Source organism: Rhinolophus sinicus, linkage group LG03, assembly GCF_036562045.2.
Source record: "Rhinolophus sinicus isolate RSC01 linkage group LG03, ASM3656204v1, whole genome shotgun sequence".
Taxonomy (NCBI): Eukaryota; Metazoa; Chordata; class Mammalia; order Chiroptera; family Rhinolophidae; genus Rhinolophus; species Rhinolophus sinicus.
The window spans coordinates 124,601,298-124,620,067 of NC_133753.1; the positions used below are offsets into that span (position 1 = coordinate 124,601,298).

Below are 18,770 nucleotides of genomic sequence, written 5' to 3' on the forward strand. Positions count from 1 at the left end.
AGAAACTTATTATCCCCTATGAGATACCAAGCAGGAGGAGAATTCCAACTGTGTCTCCTTTTTTCTCTGCCTTCTTCAACACAGTTATGTTTCTCTTCAAAATTACAAGACAGCAAAAGCAGTTCCTAACATCATATGCAAACTTAACTATGTCAGTGAAAAAGAGAAATGGCTTTTGCTCCCTTGGTCTCCTGTCATTCAGGGGAAACTTTCCCCAGAACTCACAAGCAAAGTGCTCACAGAACTCACTGGTGAGGATCAGGTCATAAGCCCTTGCCTAGCTGCAAGGGAGGCTAGGAGAAGAAGTTCTGGTATTTTCCATCTTTATAAAGTAAGATTGGTTCTGCTAACAAGGAAAAGAGTTCAGGTGGAAGATGGAATAAACATGTCAATTAATGTTTGTAAAGCTGAATAATGTAAGGCTGAATAATGAATATATTGTCCATTAAATCTATAAATGTTATCAAGTGCAGTACTTGGTTCTAAATATAGATAGCAATTTATTTTAATGCTACTGCCCTTGTTTTGTTTCCATTGATCTATAGAACCATTGCCTGCACATTAATAAAGACTATGAACATTTTCGAAGACTCTAATAAGAGAAACTTGGAGAATTTATTTTTGCCTTCAAATAACTTCCTGTACCATTTATTAAGCTGTTGTTTCTCAACTTGAAACCCTCCCTTCTATTGTCTACTTTGTGAAGCTGGGACTTGAATTACAAGCTGCATTTTCTGCCGACTCCCTATTTGGCTCTGCCATTAGTGAGCATTAGGGACAGAGTGGGAGACTGGAAGAGGAGGAAGAGACGTGGTCTGTCCTATTTGCTCTTTGAGTCTGTGTTTCTGTTTGTTCTTTCCGTGCACCCTAGAAACACTTTTTCACATTGCAATAATAGGTCATTCTAGTAGCAGAGGTTGATTCCAGTTTGCAGGTTTTTCCAGGGCTCATTGAACCAATCATTTCAAACTCTTAATTTTGTTTCCCCAGTCCAAGGACAGGCGGCTTCCCAAAGTTGCTACCTCTACAATATCTTAGTTTAATGTTCTTATTTTGCTTTTCCAGCTCTTCAATATCTAGTCATCAATTCATTACCAATTGATTCTCTAAGAGGCTAAATCTGTTCTTTTTTAGGAGAGGTTACAAGTTTTTAAAATTTTACCGAAAGGAACCTGCAATATTTCACCTTTTTCAGCATCCCTATAACCATGTCCACTTACTGTTTTTCTTTGCTGTTCAGATACCATATTGGTTCCCATAACTTTAAAAGGTTAGATGCTTTTGTTTGCAACTCTTTACCCCCATCATTACAATCATTAAAACAATTCTAACAAAAAAGCTATGTGCAGGGATAACAGACATAATTACTAGCTTTTCAACCAGTTCCTTGTATTTTATTAAATTCACTATAGTCTATGTGTACAGGTTTCTCCAAGCTCTGAAGTCTTGGCTTTGAAATGAAGACATACCAAGAAAACTGTCTGTAGAAAAAGAGGGACAGTAGCATCGGGGGTGGGAAAAAGAGGAGGATGGTGATTTTTTGGAAACAGGAAAAGTAGCATATCAGTGGTGACAAGCAGAGAACTGAAGGTGGTGGTAACAGTAAGAAATGTCAGAGGCGATGGAATATTCCCTGGGTATCTACAAGTAAACGGAAAAGGAAGGCTTTAAGGTTTGGCAAAGTGCTTTATGACCGATGAGACCCGATGACCCTTCCAGAATGTGTAGATTGATCTAGACCTTGTAATTTAGGATTACCTGGAAATCATTTCAAGAAGATAGAACACTCACGAAGGTCAAGGACCTTTCCTCAAAGACTAACTGAATGAATTCGAACCCAAAGGAAGAAACATCTTTCGAACTCACTTTAAAAGCTTTCAAAAATGCTATTTAAAGCTCAAAAGCAGAAGGAGCAAGATTACAGTCAGACAAATACTGTGAAATTTGGGGGCAAGAATTGGGATGAAGTGGGAGGAAGGGAAGATTTATTACCTAAGGGGTATAATTATACCTGCAACATATTTCCCAAGAACTTTTCAATCTTTAAGTTTTCTGCTTCTGTGCTTTCAAACACCAGCCTAGATACAGTCTTATAAGCACGTGATCCAGGAAAATGTGACATGTATTACTGATCACTTTGAGTTCCCAACTGTCCTACATTTTTTATAGCTATCTATAGCTGTCGTTGACAATAAACTATTTCATAAATGTCAGCCACTTCTCACAAGTTTTAAGTTGCTGGCTTTCTACCTGGGAGCCACTTAGCGAAATGACTTTAATTTTTTTCTCTAAGTTAATTCTTAGTGGCAGCAATCAGAGAAAATTTGATTTTTTTAAATAAGACTTCTTTCAAAGAATGTTTGACTTGAATGTGGTAACCCACTTCTTAAAATGAAGCTTTGTGGAGCTTTGTGAGCAGGTAAAATAACAATTTTTGTTTGTTGTAAATGTAGGAGTAACAGTGGGCTACTCAATCCATCTTTGCAGACCTGGGATGGAGTTCTTGGAACTCTAGTCTCTCTGTTCTGGGTAGGCCTCCCTTATCCAGAGCATCTTAGTTATTCCTCAATTGGTGTAAGTCCAACAGGTAGAAAATTCTGAAGTTGAAAGCATCCGTTTCTCATTCAGTGAATGAGAGCAGAGTTCTCCCTGTCAGCTCTCTGAGGTATCACTAAATTGAAACGTGCTTACTGGGATAAACCAAACGAATCAAGAGGTGACTTAAATGGATGGAGGCAATCAGAAAGAACATATTGAAGAAGGTGAGTTTTGAATGACAGGAAAAGAATTAAATGTCAGTAAGGGGACAGAAAAGAATTTCATGAGTGGAAGCAAGTTATAGCTGTGTTTCATATGAAATGAGTAGAAAAATGATAATAAGGATGTTTTAGTAAATGTTCCATCATCTAGAGAGACAAAATATATAATAGTGTCTATTTCTGAATCTTGATATATTTTCATTTATTTATTCAGTAAATATTTATTGAGCACCTGAAGTTGTTTTTGATATTAGTACTTAGCTGGGGAGTAGCTGAGTATATACAGAGGGTGCCCCAAAACTGCATACACATTTTAAGAGGTGTTATCTATGCTCAAGCAGTAGTTCGCCATAGTCAGAAGTGTCTGGACGCTGATGGTAACCACTCTGAGCACCTCTCGTAATTGCAGAAGTCACACGTGACGTGTATTCATCTTTTCTTATTTGTGTAAAAGTGATTGCAGTTCTTGCATTTATTTTTAACCTTTTAAACTGCAATTACTTTCACACCAACCTAATATATATTGAGCATACAATTTTAATAGTTTTTTCCTTTCTTAAAATGTGTATGCTTTTTGGGACACCCTCTGTAGATTTACATCTAATATGTCTTTAGATGAATATACTGAGTCTGAAATTGCTTATCCTGTTTTTCCTCTCCTTTGAACACTGCTATGATTTCTGTACTTTATCTAATTAGTCTTTCCCACAGCCCTGGTAGGTTGAATGTCCATCTTACATGAGGAAACTGAGGCTCAGAGGTGTTTAATGATGGGCCCAGACTAGCATGTGGCATATCCAGCTCTGTTTGACTCCCAAATTACTCTTTTTTTTTTTAAATCCATTTTTTAAAAAAGATTTTATTGGGGACTATTGGGGAACAGTGTGTTTCTCCAGGGCCCTTCAGTCTAGTTGTGGAGGGTGCAACTCAGCTCCAAGTCCAGTTGCCATTTTCAATCTTTAGTTGTGGGGGCACAGCCCACCATCCCACCTATACCAGCTGCTGCCTGTTGTTAAGAGCTCACACTCTAACCAACTGAGCCATCTGGCCGCCCCCCAAACTACTGTTAACTGCTCTACCAGCTGCTGCCTGATTTTGGTAAAGTGACAACAGACCATGCCAGCAAATTTCCTTGAATAATCTATAATATATAGTAATAAGGAATGAAGTTTTTAAAATGGGTATTTAATAAAAGCATAAAACTGCCATAATTGAATTCAGAAGTGACACAATGAAAACAATGATTGCAAAAGAGGATTATAGAACTCTTTACTTAAAGATAGGAATTGAAAACAAGTAGAAATGTGTTTTGTTTGGTTTTGTTTTAAAAAGCAGGCCAAAAATAGTCACAGCACGATAGGGAGCAGGATTAGGTTTATGGATATTTGAAGAAAGATTCAACCAAAGTGGGGAAGGTGGACGTGAGGAGAGAAGGTAATGGAAGAGGTTAAAAAAAATCATTCCCAAATTGGCAATCTTAGGGAACCAGGGATGGTAAATATTCTGTGTTCAAGAAACAGTGAAATAGAGCTAGTCTTTTGGGTATTATGAGAAGATGAATTTAATATTCAAGATTCATATAGTTAGCAGCTGCATTGTGTGTTTAGAGTAAAATTCTGTGGCATCCTCTCCAGCTTTTATCCCCTACCATAGCAGAAAGACCAAAACACTTTTATAGGAAGGAATAATTTGGAAAGACTGGGTTATAAAGCCAATTGAACTTGGTGTTGATAGCTCAATAATGGATTTGGTTACATCATAGATCTGCTATTTCTAGCAGCCCTATGCAAAGATTGTGAAGCCTCTTTTTTCCTTTTCACCGTTAATTAGCACATAAACTAGTTAGATATCAGGGTCTTTCCTCCCTTTCTTTCCGTTTTGGTTGTGGGTAAAATTCATAGGATATGTGCTTGTGTTAGTGTGGCTGATTTCTCAAGATATTGAATAATGATTTTAGTTAGATAACTGACTCTGAAAAATATAATAGATTTTAATTCTGGGTATGTTTTATATAGGTTTGTCTCTTTAACTGATCTTTAACTGGGGCCTCGTGGGCCCCACCCTCTTTTTCAGAGAATAATTTCTTCTGGCTTTATATTCAATAAATGAATCACCAAGTGTCTAAGCACGGATTCAATACCATTAAATATATGGAAAGGTTTTCACCAGTTGAGTCTATTTTATCTAGGCCAATATTTTCTTATTAATTCAATCCAAACAATCTTCTCAAAATTATATATTTTTTGTAAATGTGCGTACATGTTTCCATCATTAACTTGCAAAACTTCATTCCACTCTAAAATATTAGCTTATATTTTTTCCTTTAAAAAAATGAAATTGTCATAATTTTTCCTTCTAATTCACTCATTTCTTGTCTTGAAAGAAAAATCAATAGTCTCTGTGCTCCAAGGTCTATATTTATCACATTCAACCTTCCTCCACTTTCCTACCAAACAACAAAAATAATAAAGAAACAAAGTCATGGGTGGAAAAAAAAAGAGAAAAGACCAGCTACAGACACCAAAGTCTGACTTGATTTTATAATAATAGAATGGAAATTATTTTAACACACTTATGGCATTACACAGAGGGACTACAACAATAGAAAATATAAATATTCTCTAGTAAGTATTTCATACCGTTTTACTATAAATTCTTTGGCTTGTCACTGATACGCACTTCTTAAATGATGATTTAGTAAAAGGAAGAAAGAGGTGACTATTGCTGTCACTTCATACTTACAGCAACTGCCTCCAGGATTTGTTTAACAGCATCTGCAGCATCTCGTTCACTGTAATACCCCTTTTCCACGATTCTGAAACAAGAATAGCAAATTAACATTAAATTCTTCTTAGACACATGCATTCAGCTGAGTGGGCATTAAAAGAAGTTAATTGAATTAATGTTAAAGAAGATGCATCCAAGTCATTGCAATAGGCTACCGTGACACCAGGAAAAGGATTTCCATAAATTAGCACTCTAGAAATCTTTGGGTTTATTTTGGAAAATGCAAACCATTCAGTTTGTCTGGGCTTTTAAACTATCCATTCTGAGGACAAAAATTCTTTCTTTTTAAACTTTGTATCATAAATCATTTTAAACATATACCAAGTAGACAATATCCATACACCATTGCTTGTAATTGTTACACAGCTTCAAAAGTTATTCATTTATGACCAATATTGTTTTATCTATCTAGTTAATTACTTCCCCCTCCTTTGTTATTTTCAAGCAAATATCAGATATCATATAATTTTATTCATAAATATTTAAGGAGATATCTCTAAAAGATAAAGGGTCTTTTAAAAATCATAACAATGCCATTATCACACTGATAAATTATAATTCTTTAATATCATCAAATTTGCAGTGTTTCAAATTTCCAGTTGTGTTGGCATGTTAAAATTTGTTATTTGCTTGTTTGAATCAGTATTCAAATAAGGTCCAAATAAGGTCTTTCTGCCTTTCTCTCCCTCTCCCCGCCTCCTCCATCTGTTCTTTTTTTCCAAATAAATGACTTGCTCTTTTTTCATGGATGTGGGCAAGTAATTTTTCTTTTAAGTTGAAGTCTTTTCTTTTTAATTTCAGGAATATATTCCTGAATTAGAATGCATTGTATTTGTTTTCTTCTATTGCTTTGGTTTTCTTCTTTGGGTTGTACGATTATACACTTATGAGTTTTTCAACTTTTGATTGATATTGTTCTTTCTTCTATGATTTTCTTAATTATAGTTTATTTTGTAATATTAAGTTATAGTTTTATCTACTTTGTAGGTATCCTCCTGACATGCTTTCATTGTCTAAAGGAACCTTATTCTGTTCCTTACTTTCTGTGCCCTTATAATCATTTTGTATTGAAATTATCCAAAACACCTCTGTTGCTGTTTATTTTTAAGCCAAATTGGTTTTCTTTTTTTCAAATTAAAATATAGTTGAGATACAATATTATATTAGTTGCAGACATACAACATAGTGATTTGACATTTATATTCCTCACAGTGTGATCTGCGCTGTGTCTAGTAACCATCTGTCACCATACAAAATGTTTACAATGATATTGACTATTGTCCCTGTGCTGTACTCATACATTACAGCCTCATAACTTATTTTACTTTTTTTTTTATAACTGTAGGTTTGTTCTTCTTATTCCCCTTCACCCTTTTGGCAGAGTGATGGGTCAGGATATCTTCTCTAGTTTCATGGTTCTCGATTTTCTGTTTATTAACATGAAACATTAAAAAAAAAATGACCTCTTACTTCTGAGATCTCTCCTCTCTCTGGAATTTCATTCCCTTGCCTCTAGCATCTCCACTCTGATTATTGGAGTCTCTTCTTAGCAGTTTCTCCCAAATACAGGACTCTTTCCCTACGGGGCTTCAGATATTAATTTCAGGAGTTCATAGGGCCTTCATTAGTCACTTCAAACCTTACTGTGAGTGCAGCCTTTGCACTTCTCAGAAATTTGGGTGGCAAAAAGCCCCCACAATCTCACCTGTTCCTCTTTCATTGGCACATGCTGCTTCCCAATGATTTGGAGATTTGAGTGTTCTCCTGTTCTTAGGTCCATCGCATGTCCTCTCGCTTCCCTTTGCATCCTCTTACATAGATGTTAATACCACATGGCTCTTGGAATTGTCAATAGTTTGTACTTATTCACTTGTATTTTAGGCTTCATAGGGAGACCGTGTCACCTGGTTTTGATATAGGTATTGTCTGTGAGTTTTTTGGTTTTTCTGTCCTTGTTTCTCTATCTATTCCTATGGGAATGTTTGGGAAGATTGAAAAATGACTTTTTTGCTGTTTGTGTCTTACCAGAATTTCAAAAGAACACACATTTTAGATAGCACTGTAGATTACCAACTTGCATAAGATGTTTTCAGCAGACAAAATTTTGTGGTAAAGACATGTCTGAAAAAGGCCAATTCAAAACATGAAAGAGACAAAACTTCAACAATTTTTGTAATTTTGCTTTGAAATTTTTCTTAAATGGTTAATTCCTCAAATAGCATATTTTCCAGAAAGTATCCTTTAAAAAAAATGTTTCAGCAAGGAATTCTAAGTTCTCAAAGCAGCCAGTGTTAAAGTTGAATTTAAAATCTATAAAACGTGCTCAAAATATAGGATGGAGGATGAGGAAAGCAAAAGAGAACAGATATGACAAAAATAAAAGACTGTATTATAAGAAGATACCTCAATGATCACAATTATCAAGATTCAGGGAAACTATACTGATGCAAAAATGTCAATTATTTTATTTTCTCCATTCAATTATTTAGAACATTGTCAAGAAACACAAACATCATTTTTTCAAAGGATGAAAGATGGAATATCTTTTCCCCCTTTTTTATTTCTTGAATACCTGTTATGTACCAGGGTCAAACAAAATGTGAAAATAGATTGCAATATTCCAGGGATTATTGTTAATTAGTTCTTGAAAAACAATTTTCATATGATATTTCTTTACAAGAATACACATTTTCCAATTCATGATTGAGTTACACACTGGTGATGCCAAAAAGTATATATACACATGACCTGTATTCATCTTTTGTTATTGGTATATATTGAGTATTACAAGTTTAAAACAATTTTTTCCCTTCTGAAAATGTGTATACTTTTTTTGGCACCCTCTGTATAGTCTACTTATTAAAAATTTAATTGAAATCATCTCTTGTATAATACTTTCTGAACGCTTTTAAATTAAGTCTGAGAGAAGGGGGAAAGAAGGACTACTGGGTTAAGAATTTTGGATACCATTACACCTTCCTCTGCATTTTGCTTTAAATGTAGACTTTTGTGGTAAATCCACCAACTAACACAAATATAATTAGTGTCTCCTCTGTGCACTGCACCTGTAGCCTCAGCAGCTCAAAAAGGAGTTATAACAAAGATGATGGAAAAAAATGGCCAATAGTTAACTTTCTTCCCTCCCATCATTCTCCCTGGAAGAGAATAAAATCAATTACCTCGTGGTCTACAAAAAAATACTGTGGGTTTTCCTACATTCCCTCACCAAGGCTAGAGCTTTATCACGGCTGCTTTATGGTGCACCCTCCAGCAGGTACCATGCCATGAGGCTTAGTCTATGCAAAAAGTACTCCTTGGATTGTACAGTGCACAGCCTCGCTGATGGGAAACCTTCCTTGTCTGCTAAATACACATGACCTTTCATGGGCATCCCCACCCATTGGAGATGCAGCGTTTCACCCACTAGAATTTCCTCTCTACGTTTTGTTTTATTATGAGTTTCAAGCTTTGGCTTAAATATGGTGTTTATGAATTTTCATTTGGGTTTAATTTAAGGTTAAGTACCTGTATTCAGAACATATCCTTGTGTGAATGTCTAGGGACTGGCTGGATAGAAGAGTTAATTTTCTTGGGAGCTGTTTTCAGGTAGGATGAAAGGAAGAGTAGTAGCTTTAAGAAGAATAGAATGGAAATTTCACTAATTTTCTACAATATATGTTCAATTAGCAAAATACTTCATCTAATTAATGGGGAGGGTGCATTTTAACAGATATATCCATTCATTTATTTATTCCATAAATATTATGGATTGACTATTGCGTGCTGAGCACTCAGCAATGAACCACACATGGTCTCTGCTCTTGTGGGTTTCTCTTGGTATAAGTAGACAAACAACAACCAACACAGTGTGCTACATGCTGTGACACACATATTAGACAATGGCCTGAGAGCTCCTAGAAAGAGCAGGTAATCTATTCTGGAGGCCATGCAGGTGGGAAGAGGATTCTGCAGGTAGTAGCTATATCTCAGCTCAGACCTGAAGTGTGTAGAGACGTTTTCTCACTGAGGGGAGGGTGGGAGCCAGGAGTGAGATAGGTGTGAGGAAGAAGCATGGGATTGGAGAGGACAGAGACTATTCTAAGAAAAAGAACCAAGACTACAGTGAGGATCAAAGTGTGAGGATAAGTAGTGGTATTCAATCAGTATTTCTAATGTGAGCCAGTGCTTGGTGGATAAGTGAAGAACAAGATTTGGGTCTTGCTCCTGATGAGACCACAAATAGTAGAGAAATTATTAACAAAAACATCATCATCATAGATGTAATACGTATTATATCAAGGTTTGTATGGCCAAGGAGTTTATTAATTCTGTTGTCAGAAATGTCTCTAGAGTAGACACATGGGGCAGGAGAACAAAATGTAAGTGCCTTTTCTACCTCATCTCAGTGTGAACGCTGCACACCATATCTTGGGTCTATCATCATTACTCAACTGCTTCTCTTCCAGGCTCCTTCTGCTAGAAAGTATTTTGTTCCCAGTTGATTTGTTCATCAGAGTGTCACAGAGTTAGGTTTCTGGAACTCAGACATTCAATTTTAAATATTGAGGTTGAGCTACCACCCAGGCCATCCATGGCTAACTAGAAAGATCAATAGCTGTGAACTTCTCAAGTTATAAATGCAGGTTTATAACTTAGAGCTAAGCTTGCAAGTGAAGCTAGTGGTGACCAAGCTAAGGAAAATGAAGTCCTGCAATCTTTTTCTCTCCATTTAGGTAGCAGGGCTACAGTGGATGTGTTGAGCCAATGCCTTCTGCTACATATGGTGGCAAAATTCTTAGCCTTCTCACTCGATTATTGCTTTGATCACCCATGGAGCTGCCTACCTTGTTCATAGTAGGCAGTCAATGAATATTTATGTAATCAATACTAATTGCCAAGTGAATGGATGCCAGAAAAAATTCAGACTGGACATTTAGACAACTCGTTTGCCTCTGTTCCTTATCATGGTGAACAAAGCAGTGGCCTGAGAAATGGTGCTCATCACAAGTACATTGGCCATGGATCCAGTGGGAGAACAGCCAGATAGATGCTTCCCAAAGCAAAATGCAATAGGTAGAAAGGTTATTGCTGGCCTCAGGAATAAACTCAGTTACGTAGTGTGGGGACAGAGACCCAGAGAACAGTTTCCAGACTCTCAGCCTCACATGAAAGGTGCTGGCTTGGGTAGTAGATGGCCATCAGCTGTAACCAGTTGGCCAATTAGCCACTGATGAAACTGCTGCTGCTCTGCTGGTTGGGGAGTTGAGAGTCGGGAGTCGAGTCAGTGGGTCAGTTGGTTGGCAGGCAGAGAAGCGGACAGCAGGTTGCAGGTCATGTGACTCCAGCCTCCAGTGAGATTATAGAGTCTCCAGTGAGACTATAGTGGTATGACTCCCCTACCTATGGCTCCATGGGTGTTCCTTTTTGGCCTTGCCACATCCTGTGTTCTTATGTGGGGAGCGGGACTAGAGGCCCCACAGGCCGCCTCGCACGACAAATGGCGCAGCAAGCAGGGTCCCCCGCACGACACATAGTTTCTAAATATTACTGTAATAACATGAATCTTTTTAGAAACATATTATGAACAAAATCAAAGTGATTCAAATTCATCAAAATAGAGTAGTATTTATTTCATGAAGAAACAAAAATTTATAACTAAAATTTAGCTGGAATTTCTAAAAAGTTTCCAATGAAATTGAACCAAGCCTTTACCATCAAGAATTGATAGCTTTATACAGAATATGCTATGATTTCAATTTTTAGAAGCAGTGTAATATTCAATAATTGTAGCAGTTTCAGAGCTGTAAAAATAGGAGGGTAATTTTGGTTGATATTTTTGTTTTTTATATTTAAACATTCACTGGTATATTTCTCTCCAGATTTAGTAAACTAATTTCCTTTTCATGCTTTGTAAAATGATAAGATGCTATCAGCATCTTAAGATCATTTTCAAAGGCCCAGGGCCATGTCATTTGTTGCTATGACACATGATAGAAGATGCAGTGCTAAAAACAGAACCTCTCCTATGATTTTGATCACAACACTGACTCCAAAGGCTGCCCTGGGATCCCAGCTCCTACAGTTCCCTCGGTTGCTCACGGGTCTAGCGGACATCTGGAGATCTGGGAAGGAAGCACAAAGGGCTCCCTAGGCTCTCACGCTGTGCTTCTCTGGCCCCAGTAGTCTTTCCTAATCCAGACCAGGCCTTGTCCTTCCACTATTTGCTGTGATGGCTCACATGTTCTTCTTCCCTACGGTTGGGACTGTTCCATCATATTTAAATTGTAGGATGAGAAAACACAGGCAGTGCCGATTTCTTCCCATGGACCTGCTTTAAAATATGACTTCTGTGCATTTGCTTCTGTTATGTTAATTGCTGCAAATTGAATTGAGCACATCTCCAGCCCAGCAGTTAGCACAGGCAATGCAGCTGTAATCTGATCATAGCCCGAGGCCTCAGACTTCCTGGCATGTACTTCAGGAGTCCTATTGCTCTCACCAGCAATGGCAGCATTTTCCCAAATGGAGATTGTTATTAGATGACTGTAGGTTTATGCGAGAAAGACATTGGTCTGATGAAAATATGTACTAAAGCATCGAAATGACATTGGGTAAAAGTCCCAAATAACATGAGTTTCAAGAACAAAGTCATAAGGGCTGCCAGTACATCATTATGCTGTTACATACAAAATTACATCAAAATGAATTCAGCTGTATCCTGTGTAAATCCACCACTCCTTTATAAGCTTCATTTGCTGCTTTTTCTCTCGTTTCATTGATGGCATCTTGGTCTGTATTGGTGCTTTTTCTAAAATCTCTCCCAACAAGTGTTAAATTCACATACTTAAAAAAAAAAAAAAAAAAAAAAAAAAAACAGTTTCAAAAATACTACTACCACCTGTTAAACTGGAAAGCTAAGGAAAGAGTGAGGGAATTGGGTATCGGTGTGGGAGCTGACAGAGCAGGAGGAAGGAGAGGCCAGATCAAACTGTATACCTGGGAATGTACATTAGGGATTCCTAGTCCAATTCTCTCATACTATAAATGAAAAGACTGACCCAAAGGTGTTATATAAATTGCCCAAGAGCACAGTGTTTATTTAATCACTCATTTAACAGACATCTAGCAACTGCTTGATTCCTGTCTAGAAAAGCTTCTGAAATGCAGACTAAGACTCTCACACCTAACGCCTGCCACAGAGCCCTGGGCATCATTTTCCCTTCCTGCTAGCCTTCACCTGCTAATTTCTGATTTTTCACATAAAATTCTATAGCTCTATTTATGACTTAGAAGACACCCATATTTTATGCCCTACATACTGTGTTTATGCCCCAACTATAGCATTTGTCACCCCCACATGAATGAATACTTACAGCCCAATTTGTGGCCAACCTCTAACATATGCAAAGTGTCCTATGATATGTCGTTTGTGTACTTATTCTTATGTACATTTTCTTTTTAGTCCCTTCTTGTCATTTATTTTTGTATCTTGTGATGTTGCAGTTGTCTCTATGAGCCCTAATATACTTTTGGCGGGGAGGTGATGGTAGTATTCAAAAATAATATTACTTTCCCTCTTCTAGACCATGAGTTCCTGGAGGGTGGAGTCAATGTATTCTGGTTACCATTGGAAGAGACAAGGGAATAACATGGGTGAGAAAGCTAAAATTGTACGGTGAGGCCAGACTGCAAGGGGTTTTGTTTGCCATGTTTAAAAGAATTGACTTGAACCAAAAGCAGAGAGTAGCCTTCGGAACTGACCTGATCAAATCTGTGCTTTAAATATAGAAGGACTGAAGAGAGTGAAACTAATTCCAGTTAGGAGTCTACCGAAATGGGAAGGAGAGTGTGAAGGCTTAAAAGGGCAGAAGCAATGGGAAAGAGTGAGGAAATGGATTTGAGAGCTGCTCAGAGAAAGAATTAAGGGCAGGGAAAAGTGAGAGGAAGCGGGAGAAATCAATGCTGACTAGCTTAGTTGGTAAATCAGTTCACAGAGGTAGGGAGGGAAAGCAAGATAGAGAATTGAAAAGATGCTGAGTTCATTTGAGGATATATTGATTTAAAGGTGCCTATCATACTTACAGGTGAAAAATGTCTAGCAGATTGTTGAAAATACTGTTTTCACCCCTGCTGAGATGGCAGTCACCAATGTGGCTCAAGTCATAGGATAGTGTTCAATTTAGCTACAGAGAATGTGAGAAGAAACTTAGGAAAGGTGGACATTTATGGCATGGAAAGAGGAAGAGGAACTCAGGAAAGAGATCAAGGAGAAAACCGAAAAGTAGGATAAAACCAAGGGAAAAGAGATGCTATCAAACACTGCACAAAAGATATGCAGAGGTTTAGCCAACCCGTGTAAAATACCACAAGCCAGACTCTCCAAAAACACATAATTTCTGGACTCAGCAAACCCTTAAAGCTCCTGAAAAGTCCTTTATTCTTGCCTTTGTCTGTTCTCACAGCCCCACTTTCAAACTTCGCGTCTTTCCTCAAATGCCCTATTGCATTCTCATCCAGCCTTTGTTAGGAGATAAATTTCTCTTCCACAACAATACTGGAAAAAATGGAGCCTATCAAGTGTGAACTACTTAAACCTCTTACACTCTCCCCGACTCCAACACACTCCCATTCCCAGGCTCTGGGCAACTACTGATTTGCTTTCTGTCCCTATAGATTTGCCTCTTCTGAAAATTCCATATACATGGAGTGATACAATATGTAGTCCTTCCTGTCTGTTGTTGTTTTTCACATAGCATCATGTTTTCGAGGCTCATCCATGTTGTAGTGTATATCAAAGGAACATTCCTTTTCATTGGTTCATGATATTTCATTGTACCTTTTGTTTGTTCATTTTTCAGTTAAAGGACATTTAAGCTCTTTGCTCTCCTGGGACATACTCCACTCCATGTGTAGGCACCCATCCAAGCCTACTGAGCTGCCCCCATGGAACTTGAAGGGCAAAGGGGAAATTATACCAACTTGCTGATGCCCATGACACTCGCTGTGCAGTATCATTATTATATTAAGGCCTGTGTCTCTAACTCGGGAATCGCATATATTTTTCCAACATCCATAAAAATGTAATAAGATAACTTTTAGTTTGTAAGTAGAGCAAAATTATATCCCAGCCCTAATATAAGTACTCTTTTTTTTTTTTCTTTCAGAATTGTTATGACTGACTACTCTAGATCCTTTGATCTTTCTGCATCTTGACTCGGCTTCTGAGAAAGATAAACTTTTCTATGTGAACAAATCCTTTTGTCTGACTGTAGATCTTATTTCTTCTGTGTCTTGTCTGGGATTTTGTTCTACATGTAAGTCCCTCTCACACAAATCTCTTCTGTTTCTCCATCTTGTGGGCTCCTTCTGATCCTCAAATTAATTTGATCACAGTGTGTCAACTTAAATTAATAAACAAGAAAAAGTAGATTGTAAACCTAATCCAAATATTAGTCTATGTTTTCTTCACATACAGACTATAGATAAAACTGCATAAAGACAAGATGTATTCAAAATATCCATGGTTGAATAACAAAAAATTAATGTTCAAGTTAAGCCAATAGTTCTCAAGCAGGACAAAATGTTACATTATAAGTATTAGCATTTGCTTACTAGCAGCAGCACAACATGATCTAAAGAGCATATGCTTTGGAATCTGACATACTGGAGTCCAATCTCATTTAATTGTTGTTGTTGTTGTTGTTAGATCCAATATAAGCTGAGTGACTTAGTGGTAGTTATTGGACCTCTCTGATCCATACTTATCTGTCCTGTAAAATGTATACATGTGAAGGCCTACCTTGTATATGTGTTGTTGTGAAGATTAAATGAGATCATACTTAGTAAAATGCCCTGCCACTACCAGGACCCCAAGAGGCACCCGAAAATGGCCCTCATTATAGTGATTAATTTTTCTTTGTAGACGATCAGATTTTAGAGATCTTTAGAAAATTACATTAATGACTAATTTTTGACACAACAGTCTTTATAAATTCTGATGTGTTCTGAGTTCGGTTAACCAGAATATCAACCATGACACAACTCTGTGGAGACTGGGGCAAGAAAACTCCTGGGGCTACCAGTTAGTTCAATTGGTTAGAGTGCAGTGCTTTGAACAACAAGGTTGTTGGTTCGATCACCACATGGGCCACTGTGAGCTGCACCCCACAACTAGAGTGAAACAACTACTTGACTTGGAGCTGTTGGATTCTGGAAAAACACACTTAAATAAATAAAAGTTAAAAAAAGAAAAAAAGAATAAAAACAAACAAAACAAAACAAAAACTCCTAAATTCCATTTCTGGAATCTTTTGATAATGACAATGTCCAGAAAATTCCATTTATTTCTACCAAGATTAAAAGATCTGGAAATGTTGAAGTATAGTTGACTATTAGGACTGTTACACTAGGACTTTGTCAGGTAATTAATAGGCTAAATGCATAGTCCCAAACATAACCACTACTTCCCTTGCATATTGACGACTTGTTGTAGTTTTTAACAAGAATATTTTCAGTTTTGCAAAATGAAAAAAAAAAAAGTTTCTAGTCAGACAGACATGAGTTTCAAGCCAAACTTCATGACTTATCAATTTCTTCAGACTATTTTGAAAAAACAGGGATAATAATACCTAAAAAATTTGAAGGGTGATCAAGTGAGTTAAATACATAAAGTGTAGCGTTGCTTAAGACCAACCAATATATCATGAATTCTCCATAAATAAAATAAACAATAGTTTATATTCTTGGAAATAATTTCAGAGACGAACTGGATTTAATAAGAAAGATAGTGAGGCCACATGAGGAGGAAGATTTGGACCAGAATGGCTGCCACATTCATGTAATCTTTACATTCCCTCTTTAATTCCAAATGCACTGTAGACTGTCATTCTGGGAAGCATTTTTCTCACTCTGTTGAGATTTTGCTTCCAGGTGTGTCCCCTATTTGGCCCAAATAAACTATAATAAACTCTTACAAAATTTTTCTACAGGTTTGGGCATTCTTACATCGACATTAAATTTTTGCTCTCAGCAATAGTGGGAGGAGACAAGCCTCCAGGAAAGAACAAACTAAATAAAATAATTTTTAAAAATATTTATGAATATTTCAGAGAGTTACCAAGGAAGTGAAGGCTTTGGGAGCCAAGATCCAAAAGACAAGAAAAACTCAGAAAAGCAAACCTAACATCTGATGCCTCTGCTTTCCAATAAAAAGCATTTGCTGATTTTTAAATCAGCAGCTGACAGGCTGAGAAGCTGAACAAGGATTCTGGCCTTCTCACAGGGTAGAGGGAACAGAAGCTGGCATTTAGGGTCTGTCAAGGAAGGGGGGCCCTAGCAAAATCCCTTGGTTTAAATTGGGACCCTTAAAGAGCAAAACCCTGTAAGTGTTGACAAGAAATAGATCTGCCTTCAGGAAGCCCAGCTTTGAATCAACTCAATACCTGTTTGGATTAAAACGATTTCTTCCTATCTTATTTAACTGCCTGACAGAATAACAACAACAATAAAATCTGCCCTGTCGGAGGGTAACAACATTTAAAGCCACAAATTCTAAGACCTTTTATATATAATGTTTGACATCTTAATATAATCAGGCAAGCAAAAATACAGGAAGAAAATAGAAAAAATAAGACAATTAAAAAAAAAAGACAATTTAAAAATCTACAAGATATTTTGATACTGGAGTTACACAAAAATCAGGGACAAAATTTTGTTTGAAAACTTTAATTAGAAGGTCATAAGGATAATACTAAATTAGTGGCCTTAAAATACGACCATTTTCTAAAACATAACGAAACTCAAAACTTTACTTTTAAAGCAAACAATCTCATGCCTTGTCCCCTTAAAATTTTCAATAAATTTCTAAGAGTTGTGACTAGATTGAGTAGGATGGAACAGAAAACTTCTGGGGCTTTCTTTTTCATATATCATAATTTTGTAAAAGTTTTTTGGAGGGGGATTTTCTTGGACACAAAAAAATCATTGATTTTATTCCAAAACTTTTAATCAACTGTCCCATGCAATTTACTATTTATATTCTACATGAAATGGCAGGTTCTACTTGGATTTTTACTGTATTTAGTTTTTTTGGAAGCACCATAGATCTTTTGTTAATAAAATACAACCATTTTGACTACAATGTACTAACATGATTATCTTTTCATCAATTGCTCCATTAGTTCATTCATTAGATACTATTATGGTCATCATTAGACCATGAATGAATTTTTATCATCACAATTAAATAAATTTGGTTTTTGACCAAAGTATAAGAAACAGAAAGTATATTAAGAGTTTTAACTCTCCAGAAAGAAAGCAATACATGGATAATAATGTAGGATATATTTTCAGCTTGATACAATTTTAAAAATAACTATAAAATTAAGTAACTTAATAGAGAAGCAATGTTCATCTCATATATGGCAACAGATATGTAGATGACAACATTTTTGGGGGGGAATCTATTGTCTAAGGCTGCTAAGAGTTTATAGAATGGTTGAGTGCTTTCCTGGCTCTCTGCCATTCTTTAGCTGTCTTCCGGTAAATCTGAATATTTCATCTATTTTCTTTGTAAATGAAATTTATCAAGAGCATTTAGTTTTTCATTTTTACCTAGAGCTGAATTAACTCTATTCCCTCAAAATCAACTAGACTACAAGATGAGAAACCAGAATTCTTTCATGGAAGAAGCGCTGGAAAAAAGGGAAGGAAAGAGCCTCTTGATTCAAACAAATAAAGGTATGTAGGTAAATAGAAAGGGCTATTGGTAGATAATAGCCTCAGTGTGACATTCCTGTTCTGCAATTATTTACAATTAAAAAAATATGAGATTTCTCTGTTAACAGACCATAATTAGCAGAGAAATATGTAAGTTCTCCTTTGAGGCACCTCATGGCTACAAAACTAGCAAGATCTAACTATAAATTGACTCCAAATGTACCTAAAGAAGGAATATATTCATGAAAGAGTCAGTTAAAGAGGTGTTGAAAAAGGAGCCACTATCAACAAATGTTGACATACAGATGGCCAATAGACATATGAAAAGATGCTCAACATCACTAATCATCAGAGAAATGCAAATAAAGACCACAATATCACCTCACACTGGTTAGAATGGCTATCATCAACAAGACAAATAGTAAGAAGCATTGGAGAGGCTGTGGAGAAAAAGGGAGACCCTCATACACTGTTGGTGAAAATGCAGATTGGTGCAGCCACTATGGA

General features: G+C 36.6%; 1 protein-coding gene across 2 annotated transcripts in view; it reads right to left on the minus strand.

Moving 5' to 3' along the window:
• The window catches only part of CAMK4 (calcium/calmodulin dependent protein kinase IV), a 209,324-nt gene that overhangs the window by 56,596 nt on the left and 133,958 nt on the right, over positions 1 to 18,770 (minus strand). For both annotated transcript variants that reach the window (XM_074328611.1, XM_074328610.1), the window contains one exon: positions 5,502 to 5,574. In XM_074328611.1, the coding sequence (XP_074184712.1) occupies positions 5,502 to 5,574 (73 nt within the window). The remainder of the gene's footprint in view (positions 1 to 5,501; positions 5,575 to 18,770) is intronic.